Source organism: Eubalaena glacialis, chromosome 11 (assembly GCF_028564815.1).
Source record: "Eubalaena glacialis isolate mEubGla1 chromosome 11, mEubGla1.1.hap2.+ XY, whole genome shotgun sequence".
NCBI classification, from domain to species: Eukaryota; Metazoa; Chordata; class Mammalia; order Artiodactyla; family Balaenidae; genus Eubalaena; species Eubalaena glacialis.
The window spans coordinates 111,564,013-111,579,792 of record NC_083726.1 but is presented as its reverse complement, the minus strand read 5'-3'; the positions used below and the strand labels follow the sequence as shown (position 1 = coordinate 111,579,792).

The window sequence follows — 15,780 nt, the reverse complement described above, 5'->3', positions numbered from 1 at the left end:
ATGAACAAATTTAACGAAAGATGTGCAAGACCTGTACTCTGAAACTATAAAACATTTCTGAAAGAAATTAAAGATCTAAAGAAATGGAAAGATATAAACATGTTCATAGATTAGAAGACTTACCATTGTTACGACGGTGCTACCACCTGAATTAATCTACAGATTCAGCTCAATCCCTATCAACAATTCCATCTTGCTTTTTTTGCAGAAATTGACAAGCTGGTCATAAAATGCATATGGAAATGCGAGACACCCAGAATTGTCAAAACAATTTTGGAAAAGAAGCACAAATTCAGTCACATTCCAATTTCAAAACTTACTACACAGGTGCAGTAATTAATCAAGACAATGTGGTATTGGCCAGACATATAGATTAATGGAATAGAATTGAGTGCCCAGAAATGAACTCTTACATTTATGGTGAATTGATTTTTGATGAGGCTGACAAGATAATTCAATGGAGAAAATAATCTTTTCAACAAATGGGGCTGGAAAAACTAAATATTCATGCAAAAGATGAATTTGGACACCTTACTTATATCATACACAAAAATTAACTCAAAATGGATCATAGACCTAAATGTAAGAGCTAACACTGTAAAATTCTTAGAAGCAAACCTGGCAGCATATCTCTGACACCGGATTAAGCAGTGGTTTCTTAGATATGACACAAAAGCACAAATGACAACAGGAAAAACAGTTAAATCGAACTACATCAAAAAACTTTGTGCAGCAAACTGTATCATCAATTAAATTTTAAAAATCCACAGAATGGGAGAAAATATTTGTAAATCATATTATCTGATAAGAAACTGGTGTTCAGATTATGTAAGTAACTCTTCATACAATAATGAAAAGACAATTAACCCACCTTTAAAAATGAGCAAAGGATTTGAATAGACATTTTTCCAAAGAAGCCATAAAAACTGCCAATAAGCACGTGAAAGGATGTTCAACATCACTAGTCATTAGGGAAATGCTAATTCAAACCTCAGTGAAATACCACTTCACACAACTAGAATGGATAAAATAAAAAAGACAGATAACAAGTGTTGGTGAGGATGTGGAGACATTAAGAGCCCTCATGCATTGCTGGTTGGCATGCAAAATGGTGAAGCCACTTTGAAAAATATTATAGCAGTCCTTCAAAATGTTAAACATAGAGTTTCCATATGACCCAGTAATTCTACTCTTATGTATATATCCAAAAGATGTGAAAACATACGTGCACACAAAACCTGGTACACAAATGCTCACAGCAGCATTGTTCATAATAGCCAAAAAGTGAAAGCCATCCAACTGTCCATCAACTGATGAATGTACAAATAAAACTGGGTGTATCCAAAATACGGAATATTATTTGGCAATAAAAAAGAATGAAGAACAGATATAGCTACAATATGGATGAATCATGAAAACATTTTGCTAAGTGAAAGAGGAGAAATACCACATTTTGCACGATTTCATTTACATGGAAGTCCAGAAGAGGCACACCTATTGAAACAGAAAGTATTCATAGATTACTTGCTTCCCAGGGTATAGAGTTTCTTTTTAAGGTGATAAAAATATTTTAAACTTAGATTGTGGGAATGACAGCACAAAACTGTGAATATACTAAAAAACCATCGAATTGTATCATTTAAATGGGTGAATGTTATGGTCTGAGAATTAAATCACTTATAAAGAAGTTTTATAAAATGAACTTGCTATCTTTAAAAAAATTTTTTTGAGAAGCAATGGGCCTTGGGTATCAGGTGGAGCTGAGTATGACTGCTAGCTCTCCCACAACCAGCTATGTGGTCTTTGGTAATTTCCTCTACCATCTGGGCCTCGATAAATGGTAGCTTTTATCATTCAAGAGGAAGGAATATAAGGAGAGATGGGACATGAAGCCTCAGGGTTACAAAGAAGGCAGAGCCACAGCGAGCCTCTGGGATGAAAGAAGCACATCCAAGACCATCATCTAGACTTTGATTCTTGGTCCTTGTCTGTTTCCCAGAAGAATGTGCCTCTCCTAAATATCCCACCCTAGAGCCCTGTTCTGCCATGGGTGTTGACCTCAACTCTTCCCGTAGGCAAGAGAAGCGTCCCTCCCATCAGACAGCAACATGTGCTCCTCCCTTCATCTCCCACCCTTGGCTAGATTTACAGCAAGAACAGAAGCATTTCCAATATTAACAGGATGGAGGGAACACAAGAAGGACGCTGACAATCAAATTCCAGGCCATTTTTATCTTACACTGCTCATTTGGGAAGGTCATTTTCCCCCCAATGCCTATAAGGCATTAGATGCTTTGAGCTTTCCATTCTCAACAGTGTAATGAAAATAGATGTTGAATGCTAACACATAAACATATGTATCATTCATAATGCATTCAGATGTTTTTCAATTATTCATGGTTCCTGAAAGTTATCTGACCTATCGTGCATATATATCCAAGCAGTGTTTATATCAGAAGCACAGCCTCAGTGTACGCAATTCCAGCTCCTCGGCATTCCCGTCTATGGAATTAAAATTAAATGAGGCAGCGGTCATTAAAAGTTACATGTGATTTCCATAAAATTATCCATTGTATATGGCCCTGGGGTGGAGAAAGAAGGTTGCATAGGATTGCCAAACCCGACAGGACACAATATGTTTGCTTTCTGATGAGGGTGGTGGTGATGATTACTCTTTCCTAAGAATGAATTCATTTTTTTCCCCAAATAATTGGCGGTCTTGGACTTACTTTTTTCTAGGGAAATAATAACTTAGACAGCCACCCCCTTTCTCTTCTAAGTCCTGCTTTCTTAAAGGAAAAAAAAAAGAAAGAAAGAAAGAAAGAAAGACAGCTAGTATTCTGGGCTTAAAAACACCACATTCTCCGTATTGGTGCTTGAATAAATTTGCATGTTAACATGAATGGTTCCAACTTAAAGAATGTAAAATTAAATGAAATTTTAATTCGAATCCAAGATGGAGAAAAGACACGTGTAAAAACAACAGATTGTCGATCTCGTTGAATTTTTTCAGGAACCAGATTAGGAAAGACATCAACACACACACACACACTCTTGGTTTCAAAAACGGGTGGCACTCAGAGGAGACTGGGGGTGCCAAAGAGGAGCCCCCCACCTCACAGGCACTGCGAGTATTTACAGATCACAGCACAGATCCTGAAGCTCTGTTTCGATGTCTGAATGCCACCATAAAACTCAGAAATACGACTCACAATCACCTCCGTACTTTGGAGGCCCACCAAGAGAAAATGAAATGTGAGGAAGAGTGTATGACCAGCTCAGGCAAATACAGGCATGGATGTGCCTCTGCCAGCCCTAAGGGCCATTTCTTGATTTATCCGTGCATAGCGGTTAGATGCCCAGACTGTCAGAGACTCACCTGGGTTGGAATCCCAGATCCACCCACCATTCACCGTCTGGGTGACCTCTGGCCAACGACTTAAGCTGTGGACATAACTTTCTTCATTAGTTTTCATTTACAGAAAAATTGCGCCAGCCTCATAAATTTATTTCGAGAATAAAATGATACAATGCGCTAAGAACAGTGCCTGGTCCGCAGCAAGGACTGAATAAAGGTTAGCTGTCATTGCGCTGGTTGGTCTGGCGGTGGTTGCTATTGCTATTCGATGTGTAGGTGATAAGAGTCCAGAGGACCCAGGTCTGAAACGGTTTCTTTCTTTTCCGACCTGCCCTCCCATTTCATCCAGACATCACCACCCGGGAAGGAGAGACAAATCAAGTCATGGCAGAAGCCTGCTCCCCACAACCTCTGCCCACGGGACAATGAGAGATGTCATGCTCTCTTTCCGTCCTGTCCCACCGCTGTCAGCCCTTCTCACAGCCCAGTCTCCATCCGCGAAGGCATTCCCAGTGAAATGACAATAGGATCTTAAGAAATAAAAAGGAAGGCAAGCACCAGACGCCAGCATCTTACCTCATCCTCAGTCCCACCGGTTCCCAATTTCTGGACCAGAGACTTGTCGCTCTCCCTCCGCATTTTCTCCCGAACTTTGGCTTCATACTCAGGCCGGGAGTGCTCCTAAAACCCAGAGTCACACAGTGGTTAGTAAACAGGCGGAGGGCCACCTCGGCCCGCGGGGTATGACCAGACACCACAAGGACAGTAAGCCAGGTCATGGGGTCAGATGCTATGGGACAAGGGCTGCCACACTACAAACAACCACGAGGCGTCGAGACCAGGGACACAGTGTGGCGGGAGAGGGGGACACACAACACTTGTTACCACACTGAAAACCAAACCTGAGCACGCTCCTGGGGGTGGCGCCAGTGTTGAGAAAGGAGAGAGGAAGCGTTAACTAGGAGCTGCTACAAAGAGCTGCCCCGTGCTGCACACAGCAGTTGGACCAAAGGCCCGGGGCTACCTCTGGTCATCCCACTCTCTATCCTCAGGCCTCAACTTTAAGTTGCAATGAGCCAAATCCCAGCTGGAGAAACAGATGTGCCCCACAGCTGGGAGTTAGGGCAAGGACCAAACGTCTTCCCTGCGCCATTCTTCTGCAAGCTAAAAACGGCCGCCAGTAAACATCAAAGTTGAAGGTGCCCAGAGGGAATCTTAAAACTCCCTTGCCTGGACCTGTTTCCTATTCAGCCTTGGTGAGTAACTCACTGGCAAGCACACTGATGCTCAAGAGATATCACAGGGACACTCAGCAATATAAACCCGGATAGTGAGTCACCAGGCATGGGAAAGAGGGCCTGGCTCATCAGAAAGACCACGGTCCCATCAAGGCAGATGCTGTGGCGGGAAGACGCATGACTTACTTCAAAGAGAACTTGACAGTGTACACCTGGCCACACTGGTGCGTCTTCCCTGCAGCTTCCAAGGACTAATATCTACCAGTGTAAGGACTTCACATTCCTGCATCATTTTCCGAGAACTCCCAGGCAAGGATTCCGGAGCTGGCTCCCAGCGGACACAGAGGACACACATTCCCTCATCACTGCTCATGCCTCAGAGATTCTGAAAGCCAACAAGCTAGGCTCCTGACCTGTCTCTGGCTTTCCCGAGACATGCCGTGATGCTGGAGAGGACAAACTATGCACGTGACTAGTAAGAACAACCAGTACAACAGAGGAGGAGCCACTCCAGAGTTGTGAAGGCTGTCCATCATCACCCGGGCTCCACGGTGCAGTCCCACCCTCGGAGATGGGACCTTCTCTGCCTGCTGAAACACAGCTGGCGGCATCTCCCCCTCTCAAATATTCTAGAGATTTATAGCTTACACGACACGTAGTTCTTGATTACGTAATCTTCTTTTATTATTTCCTAGTTGTTTTGCATGTGGGAATCTTTTGATCCTAAGATAAGAATCCACTACCTGGTCTCCATTATTTTGTTTCTCGCAGTAATTGGCACCATGGGGAGAACACAGAAATCTCTAAACGTTTGCGAAGTTCACTTCATTTTGTCTCTCCCCTTCATCCATCCTCCAACGCAGCATTTCCTAATGTGTGTGCCAGGAGGGTTTTAGCTAAAAAAGGATTCCAGGGTCTAACAGATTGGAAAATACCATACAATGTGTCACCTGAGAGTCACAACGAGCCTGATAAAAGCTCTGAGAAGTTCTCCTGTAAAGACACCCGCTGAATCTTCTTCAACCCACCATGTCCCACAAAACTTCTTTCGCCTCCAACGATTAACCTCCTGCAGAAATACTTGGAGAAATGTGCTGTGACATTTTCCTCCATGGCCTCTGAAATTTGGTTGCTTTTCTTCTATATTATTCCTATGGAAGATTTTAACTACAGAACTAGAGCCGTGTCTTTTTGTACCATCCTCTGGATTCTAAAGCCCTTCAAGCGAGAACTGCGTCTATCCTGTCATCCTCGGCAAAAGAGCTGAGGGGCCTTCCCTACTGACTGTAGGATGCTCCTGACCTGCCCCTGACTTTCCAAAGACATGACATCACGTAGAGGAGTGTCCTCACATCCCTCTGGTGGTGGCTGTGGCCCACTTCACTGCACTCTGGGCCCCAGTTCAGACCCTCCTCATCTGTTTAGAACAAGCTGAGAGCTCTTGGCACACAGACAGGAGTCCGAGGCTCTCAAAGCAGAGTGTCAGGCTGCTCTGCTTTCCAACTGAAGCAGGTCAGACAAGGATCTCGCTGCTCGCAGCCAAGAAGGTCGGGTGAGGTCACAGGATTCCTCAAAGGCAGGGACCTGGACAAATGAGCTCCTGGCCAGAGCAGAATCTGGTCCCTGCGAGGGTTGCTCCAATATACCCAGCCTTAAACACGGCCTCCCTGGATGGGGTCTGATGCCGAATCATCACAAATACATAACCCCTCCCACCAAGACTCTGGGAAATACTTCACAAAGCTACTTCCACCTGGATGCTCCCCTCAGGAGCTGGCCTGAAAGAAGGCCCCAGGCCAGCTCAGGACCAGCCTTCGCTGACCTACAGAGGTAAACCCGGAGAGCCAGTCAACAAATGTCTCCAACAAAGAGTTATCAAGCATCTACTGCGTTCCGAGCTCTTGGGAGCTCTTTTTCAGGCTCTGAGGCTACGAACAAGGAGCTTATCTCCAAGTGGAGGAAGGTGACAGTAAGCAAACAAACCCACAAATAAGAAACCAGCAGGTGGGGATAAGAGCTACAGAAGGAATGTCAGGCCGGCTGCTTCAGGAGGGGGACTGAGGGAAGGCCAGCCGGAGGAGGGTAACGTTCAGGCTGGGATGGAAAAGCTAAGAAAGGTTAGGGCAGGTGGAGACTGGAGCCTTCCGGGCAGAGGGAAGAGCCAGTGCAAAGCCTGGAAGGAGCCCAGGAGAGAGCGCAGGCCCGCGAGGCGGGAAGGGCTGGGAGGAGGAACACACCACCATGCGCCGGGGGGAAGGCAAGGCATTTTGCGTCCTATGTGACAGGAAGCTGTTATGGGCAGCTAAGCCTGACGTGGTAGACAGAGGCGGGAGAGAGAGGGATGGGAGGACGTCTGTGTCAAGACCACCCTCTCTGAGGGGCCCCAGGGACACCTGGGGCCTGAGTGCAGCAGGTAACCGGGCAAGAGAGGCCACTGAGCTGAAGGCCGTCCCATCTCAGAGCGAAGACTCCTGAGGTCTGGCAGGCCTCCTTCGACGGGCTTCAAAGGGGTCTCTCGGGCCATCCCAGCCGGTTCCACAGGGAGGCCCCTGGGCCAGGGGCTGCTGCCCCAGGAGGTGGGTTCTCCAGCCCCCTTCTCCTTCTCCCCGCTTTGAGCCCCGCCCCTGCTGCTTTCCTCGGCGTCCCGCGTGGTGCGCGCACCCCAGGCGGGAGGGACAGAGGGTGGGTGGCTCTGGTCTTTGTGAGTTAGCACCCTGCCCCCACTCCCGAGGGGCTGCTTCCTAGCGAAGACCACAGGCAAGAAGGCTGTCTGAGGGTTACAGGCAGCTGGCCGTGGCAGCATCCCTGAGACTTGGAGACAACATCCGGTTAAAACAGAAAAGAAGTTCTCATCGTGACCTTCAAGGACCCCGGCAACCTCCTCCCCGAAGCCCAGGTGGTGTCTGCCATCCTCTTGCTCCCCATTTGAATGTAGGCTAAATCTGCCCACAACACTTCATTTAAGGCCTAGGGCAAGTCACAAATGCCTTCCAATCCTGCCCTCCATGCCTTCCCATGACCTAAGGAGATACAGACCAGCAATCGGGACCCTCCCTGGCCTAGCCACCAGCCTGCATTTGTTGCTCTGCCCCCGACTGCAGCCCAACCCCTGTTCCCTGCAGCCAACTAGACCTTCCCGGTATCTCCCTGACTCTGAGCCACACCCTGAGCTTCCCTGGATCAAGGCTCCTGTCGGCTGTTTCCTCCTGTGGGTACCCATTCCTCCCTTTGCTGCCCATTAAAATTCAACCTGTCTTCAAAACCCTGGTTTAAAAAAAAAAACAAAACAAAACATTTTTTAGACTGGAAGGAATTTCTCTCCAACTCACCGTTGTATTCTAATTATTCAGAGACCAGACAACCCCTTAGTTGAATGCAACCCTTTGGTGATGCTCAGAGACTATGCCTGAGGGAGTTCCATGTCCCAAACCAAAACCTGGTCCACAGTAGGCGCCTGATGTCATGTTCAGATTTAACTCAATTTAAAGCGTGCTTAATAACCGAGTCCAAAATCTAAACACATGGAAGGAGAGACGCAGCTGCCCTCCCGCCTCTCAACCACGCCTGGCCCTGGGCTTGCACACGGGGGGCACATCCTCGATGCTGCAGAACTGACCCGCCCCCAGTAACCTCACACAGAGAGCCCAGCAGGACCAGCTCTTTGTGCTGGGGGTGAACCCAGGCTTGGCCAGGCCTCTCTCTCAGCCTGCACAGGAGTTACTGAAATCACGCCCCTCCCAGGAAGTGACCATGGCTCATCGGGTTAAACAGGAAACAGGAAACCTGGCTGCAAAAACCAAAATGGCTTAGCATCCCACTCCTGCCAGGGACTGAGATTTCAAGGGCACTGAGTCATAACAGATGCCTTTCTCTGTGTGTGTTTACACTTCCTCTTTCACGGGCAGACCTGCTGGCCTCCTCAGCGCTACTCAGAAGACACACTTAGCTTCTTTCTGTCCCCACGCAGGCTTGGATGCCAGGCTGCTTCTTCTTCTCTTTCCTGGAGACCTCCTAGGCCCTGCTGTAGGAGAGGAGGACCTGTACGCCCACCACCTCCCCACACCCAGCCACAGCTCTCTCCTCTCTCCTCTCTTTCTCCCCAGAATCAAATCGAACCAATAGGACAAAATCACCCACACAGTCCAACTTCGACAGCTCTTTCCATTGGAAGCGCTACTTTGGCCATCTTTCCCCAAAAAATGCAACTGCCTTTATTATTCTCCGTTGCTTATCTTCCCAACTAATGTGTATCGTCTCTGAAGTCAGAATTCATATGTACATTCTCTCATTTGCCACGGAATCCGTGATGCTGTGAGCCTCTGGGTATCTGCTTAACGCACAGGACTGGGATGGAGTGAATGTGTGAACTCAATCCGTGGTCGTGGAATGCCCACCTGCTCAAGGGCAAGCTGACGACTTGGAGCTTTAAGGAGAAGAGAGGATGTCACATCACAGACAAGGGAGCCACACAGCCTTGAGAACAGGACTAAACTGGGGATTTCACTAGCTTGGTCACAAAGCATCAGGGTCACAACGCCAGAGGTCCCGAGTCCAAGGAGAGGCACATCAATGAATGAGGGAGAATACAGAAGAGGTCTGCTCCCCGCGCAGCTGCCATATTTTCTCAGCCAGCATATGCGCATGGTACTCAGGCAACTGGGGGCACCTCCTGGTCCTTCTGGACACTGTCCCCAGCATCTCATCGACATTGCCCACAGCATCGGGAGCCCCTATCCGATAGTCACGTTCGCTGTTCAGGCAATGGCAGCGCATGGGAAAAGATAACTGAGCAGCCGGGCCCACACTGGCCATCGTCAACTCGCCGAACTCAAAGGGGGCCCTAGTTCTCAAAGGAGCCCTGAGGGAAGGTCAATTTGTTTCATCCTTTAAAATCATCTGTCCATACAACTAGACTCTGGAAGAACCTACCCTTTCCCTTAGCTCACACTCCTGTTTCACACATGCTCTGCTGGCTGACAGGGTACTGGATCAGTGGTTCTTTCTTCCTCCATAAGCATCAGGGCAACTGAGACTCAGCACCCATGCCTCCCCCTGACCCTCAGCAGGCTCACAGAAGCATCCAGACACGTCCGTGCTCTGGGTCACATTCTCTGGCTTCACGCTCTCGAGCACCAACAAGACGGGAGGTGGAAGAATGTTCAGTTAGACCTCGAGGTCACCACGAGGCTTGCTTCTCATGCCATTTTTTCCCAGAGAGGGTCACAGGGACATCTGGCTACCCATCAAGTCCAAAGTCTTACAGCTCAAGAGAAGAGAGAGGATTTCAACTCTTGGCCTCAGTGCCTATCAACCCTGGCTTGGCCCGTGGAGCCAAGCTAGGAAAGGGGCCACAGCGAGACTCGGCAGGTGACTGGCTGCCATGATGGCGAATGTAAGCGGTTATTTCACTCAAGACAATCTATTTCCAGGGGCAAAGCAAGGCAAAGACCCAAGGAGAACTCACTTCTTCCTCTTCTATGCCAGTCAGATCCCAGAAGTAGCCCAGTCGCATCTGTAATCTCTTCCAGTTTTCGAGAAACATGGTAGCTTAAAAAAGAAAGGAAAAAAAATTCTATTGATTTTGAGCACCCTCAGGGTTCACCTAGGGAGGATAAACTTACAAATTTCAAATTTAGGGACTTTCTTTAAAGCATTGATTCCCTTCCCCAACCCCAACTTCTAGCTGGGACAACTCAAAATACTCCACATCCAGGAGAGCCCAAGAGATGTATTTAAAGGGAGACACACACACACACACACACACACACACACACACACACACACACACCCTTTTCCCTATTTCTAGGTTATAAGAAAAGGGTAAACACTGATCTCAATAAATGAAGGAAGAACGGAAGGATAAAGGAAGTAAGAATGGAAGGGTTTGATGGTTTGTAGTCTTTTTGGACAAACCTCGTCTTCCCTGTACATCCCCTCTTCTTGCACCTTCCCCAGCACTCTCGTTTTTTTCTCCATCTTTCTGTCCCCAGCACAACTTCCCTTCTCCGGGCCCAAATCACCTCATTCTGAGGTGATGTAGCATCTCCGAGTAGTTCTACCTGAGTCCAGGGTCTCAGTGTCCCCGCCCCCCATCCCGCATGCAGCTGGAAGGCTCATCGCCCCAAAGTGCCATTCATTCATTCTTCCATTTGTTTGGCAAATACTCGTTGAATGCCTACCATCCCGACACATTGGTTAGCCTGCCTTCTCCAACCACAGCCCTTGAAGGGCAGCCCAACGTGCTCCAGAAAGAACCAGCCCCCTCTGCTCTACAGCCATGGCTTCTTATGCCAGGAGTGGACACCTGATCCGGAGCCCACTCATGGGCCAATCGGATTCTGTCTTTTGAAAACTGAAACTAAGAGACACAAAGAGAAGCAGAAATGCGACAAACCATGCAGCACGTGAAAGAAGGAGAGAGGTTTCTGATTGCTCCTCCCGCTCCAGTTGCCTAGGGGCCTGGCTATATTTAATTTCCTGCATCCATGAGCTTGCTTCTTACTTTCTTATAATCTCTTATTATTTGAGCAAGCTTGAATGAATTCCCAACCAAAAAAAAAACAAAAAACAAAAAAACTAGACCTAAGGTACCTGCAATATACAAAACAATGTTCTAGACATCGTGAGGAAGATTAGGTAAATCCGATGTGGATTTTGCTCTCAAGTTGTTTAGTCTATGAGAAGAGATTTTACATAACTACAGTACAAGGTGTAATGTGATCAGGGCCTTAAGAATGACACAGATAAAAGGCTGTAGGCATGCAGAAGAGAGGGTGCCAGCTGCCAGGGCATCTGAACTGAGTCTCTCTTTTTTTTTTTTTTTTTTTAATTTATTTATTTTTGGCTGTGTTGGGTCTTCGTTTCTGTGCGAGGGCTTTCTCTAGTTGTGGAAAGCGGGGGCCACTCTTCATCGCGGTGCGCGGGCCTCTCACTATCGCGGCCTCTCTTGTTGCGGAGCACAGGCTCCAGACGCGCAGGCTCAGTAGTTGTGGCTCACGGGCCTAGTTGCTCCGCGGCATGTGGGATCTTCCCAGACCAGGGCTCGAACCCGTGTCCCCTGCATTGGCAGGCAGATTCTCAACCACTGCGCCACCAGGGAAGCCTCCTGAGCTGAGTCTTGAAGAGCAATGGCATCTGGGCAGTGCAGAGGGGCAGGGAGAGAGAGGATCCCAACACAGACCCCCGAACATTCAATGGGTCCCTATTGTCTGGATTCTTCCCTCTGGATAGAGGGACCTTGGGTATCTGGCCCCGCCCATCTGTCCACATCTATTCCCGCCGTTTGTCAGCACACACCTCACACCCGCACTGCTGATGAGGGCATCGCCTCGCTGCCCTCTTCATCCCCAGCTTGTGCAAACTGTCCCTTCTCCCCCGCTACGCTCCAGTGCTGCCCTCCTCCGTTCCTGACCAAGTCCCACACGATCAGCCTCCCAGGCGCCCGCTCCTCTGCACTCCTAACACCCTGAGATCTGGTGCCCTGGAAGAGGAGGGGGCGTGGCAGTCCCCGAGGCCACCCCTACCTGTCTACACCACCCCTGGTAAGAGCCTGGGCGCCCTCCACTACCTGCCGCACTAGACTGTCGGCTGCCACTCAGGTCTGCAGCGTGGTAACAGGACCGCAAACTCTTCTTCGGCTCGTACCTGCTTCTGTTCACCTGGGAACAGCACCGGGCTGAGCAAAACAAACACCCACCTGCTGGCTGAACGTACGGTTACTTAAAGCTACATTTGTTTCACTTGGCGCTATGCTGGCTACTAGCTACATCGTGGTACACGGATCTGTATCTTTTCTCCCTGGGATCTGAGACTTTGTCGGGTGGGTGCCCCACCTCCCGACCCTGGCCTTGGCCTGGGGATGGTCTCCGAACAAGGAGTGCGCCCCTCCTTTTCCTGCGCTGTCCTCAGTGCCGAGGAGGGCTCTGCACACAGACCGAGGTCTCCGTGAAGGAGAGAAGTCAGACTGGGAACAGAGGACGGAGCAACAGAGTCACCGAGGGGGAGTCACGGGGACACGGAGGACCGTCGTGACGACGGAGAGCAGCTCACAGCTCCCGGTGGGAATCACGGCCAGGAACCACTCGGAGGGCTCTGCACACACGCCCCACTGACGGTCACGAGAACACTAGGGTGCAGGTATTACTTCACCCGCTTGAGAGACGAGGAGAGTGAAGCTCCAAGGTTGAGGACCACCCCCCGTCCCAGGTTCCTCAGCACCTCGGCTACGAGGACTGACTTCAGTGACACAGGGCCGGTCACGCTGGCTGGCACAGGGCGGGACTGGGACCCACCGTTAGGACTGCCTGACCCTGAAGTCACTGCCCTTAACCTCGTCCCTTTACTTCTCCCTTCCCTACTTTTCAATAGGGCTTCACCCTCTTTCCAAAGTTCCCTAGAGTTTGAAGCCAGAAGCCTGGAGGAGCTGGGCCTGACTGCTCCGCTGGTCCCGGGTCCTGCTGACCCATCTCAGGGACCCCTGTTCCCGCCCCACCAGCAGCCCCATCGCTCTCTCTCCGTGGAGAATCACTTCTTCTCCCAGCCTTCTTCCTGGCAGGCTTGGGCCCTGGCCCAGGCCCACCCAGCACAGTACCACTGATCATAATAATCATGTAATGAGGGGCATTACTATTATTTTTAATTGTAATTTGTAGGCAGCCACGCCTAGGGGCTCTTGGCTGCTGTAACCAAATACACAATCGCATAAAACACACAGCAAGGCTGTTAAAATAACAAAACCAAACCCTAAGCCAGGAAGCGCTGACACAATCCCACCGCATTTGCTTTCCCTGCACTGCTGCTATGTGAGAGGAAGCGAGGGCAGCTGGGGGTGGTGAAACGGCCTCGGACCTCAGAAGGGGTGGGAGGCATCTATTCACCCATCGCGGAGAGAAAAGGGGCAGTTGCTGGGGTTTGAAAGGGGGAAGGTTCGGCTGAAAACCAAGTTTCCCCGCGACAAGGAGTCACGCATCCCGGGGGAGGTCTTGAGGGGCTGTGGACCAGAGTCAGTAAGCGTCAGCTGCTCAGTCACGTAACATCTGCCCGACAGACTCATGGGAATGAGGCGCGCAGCCTATCAAAGCATGAGTCTGTATTCTGCGCTCCAATCGGTTCAAATGGATTTGGGGTGATTACAAGATGCCGCCTTTTGAGAAGCAGGCACAGAGCCGCCTGGCACCGCCTGGGCCACAAGCTGCAACTTCAGTTTGTTCTCCTGACCCTTCCTGTGAACAGTTCCAGAGCTACACGGCCACAAGTGCCATGTCCTCCGACTCCCTGCCCCTATTTTGTGGGCTGACACTGCCCACATTCCTGGGCAGTGGTCATTCTCCCTGGGAGAACAGAGTCTCTGCTGGACACCTTCCTCGGTGGCCTGGTCACGCGGGAATCTTTCCAGCTCGGTTCCGTCTCCACCCACGCAGAGGTGCCCGCAGGGGACAGAGGCCACTGGGACGAGTTCTGGCAGCGGTGCTAGAACAGACCTCGCCTCTCTCCTGCTCACTCGCGGGATGTGTGACTCACGGCCCCGTCCTGGTGTGTCCTCCAGGCCCCCTGGAATCAGGGATAAACCCAGCAGCTTCTGCAGCAGGACACTGGCCCTGCCGGTCTGTCATCCGATGGGAGAGATGAGGGCCCGCACTGGATAGATGAGTGAAAGGCAGGCTGCTACTCCCAACGGGCTGCAACACATCCCCTTGGTCCCTTCCTTAATGCCCGTGGGTGTGTCTTCTTAGACATGTTCAGTGACCACGGGGTGGTTATTCCAGGTTATCCCAGTTTGTAAGAACAGAAGTGTGTGTGTGTACACGTGTGCATGCGTGTGTTTATAGTCAGATAGACGTGGCCCAGAGAAAGTTTATTACCCCAGGACTCTGGGGGGAAGGGAGGAGGAGGAAAATGAAGGAACTATTTGTTCCTTCCTTCACAGATCCCTTTGGTGGGAATATTGAAAACATCCCTCTGGCATTAAGTAAAATCTCTGCAGTCTACACTCGCCTTGTCCCGGGAATTGCACTGAGTGTGGAGGCAAGAGACCAGGTCTGGGCCCACCTTTACCCCCAGCTAACTCCGTGACTGTGGCAGTCACCCCACCACTCTGAGTGTCACACCAAATGACATCTAGGACTTTCCATGTCTTAGGAGATGTACCTGGAGGTGCCTATGAGTGTGTTAGGGGTTTTCAAAGCACGCACGGGTTCAATCTCCGAATAAATCCTACATGAGATTAATACCAGATTCACATTACTGTATCTCTTTAAAATATATATATATATAAAGCCACGGAGGATATTCTTAGTTCTATTCACATGTATGAGTAAAGGAGAGAAATCTATTGTCCCTAAAATGCTTCTTAAGATATAAGAACCAAATACTAAGGAAGTAAACTGAAGGATATGGGCTTTAGAGCTTGGTCACTGTACCCATTTAAAGGTACCCGCCCATAGAAGCAAGTCTCATGGTGACCACTTACCCCACAGAGCCATGAAGATGGAGAAGATGACAGTGGCAGGGTTGTCAAACAGGTGGCTGGCCTGCGCCGTTCCACAGGCTGAGCTGAGGTTCCAGTAGTCACAGGACTTGTCACACAGGGGACACATGGTGAAGGCATTCTGTTGGTCACACATCTCTTTGCTGCAGAAGACAGAGGCTGCTGGTTCAGGGGGGCTCCAGCAGGACCCTTCCCAAGCCCATCACCCCCAAAACAGCTCCCACTTCCGAATCCCTGGTTGAGCTTATCAACTCCAACAGTGAGGTGTGTTAGAGAGTTGGAATTGGATTCTTCCCTTCGGAAGTGTTATTCTTATATCTTGTCTTAAAAAATGAATGGGCTACCTTTGGAGGTATGGAGCCCCCTGTCACTAAAAGTGGCCCAACAGAAAGTTAGTGACCATCTATCAGAGATGCTGTTCATTGGACAATGCCACATAAAGTCCATTCAAGATGTGCTGAGTCTACGGGGCTGGTGGGGTGCATCAACAACTGTGAATAAATCACCCATCGGAGGTTAGATTCCATTGTCCTCATTCAAGCATGGACTGTCTCATCAGTGAATAAGGCTGGTCACACAGAGGAACAAACACGAGTGTGCAGCTGAACCAACACAATTCCTTCCTCTGGAAGGAGAAGCCATGTGAAAAAGAATGGAGTCAGGTGGCTGGAAGCCCATTTCTAAGTGCATCAGCCATG

The 15,780-nt window shown here is 49.5% G+C and overlaps 1 protein-coding gene across 1 annotated transcript in view; it reads right to left on the bottom strand.

Moving 5' to 3' along the window:
• ANO2 (anoctamin 2) overlaps positions 1 to 15,780 on the bottom strand; it is a 347,350-nt gene that overhangs the window by 163,120 nt on the left and 168,450 nt on the right. The window contains exons 12-14 of the mRNA XM_061206693.1: positions 15,065 to 15,225; positions 10,061 to 10,143; positions 3,935 to 4,039 (exon numbers count right to left, since the gene is read on the bottom strand). Coding sequence (XP_061062676.1) covers positions 3,935 to 4,039; positions 10,061 to 10,143; positions 15,065 to 15,225 — 349 coding nt within the window. The remainder of the gene's footprint in view (positions 1 to 3,934; positions 4,040 to 10,060; positions 10,144 to 15,064; positions 15,226 to 15,780) is intronic.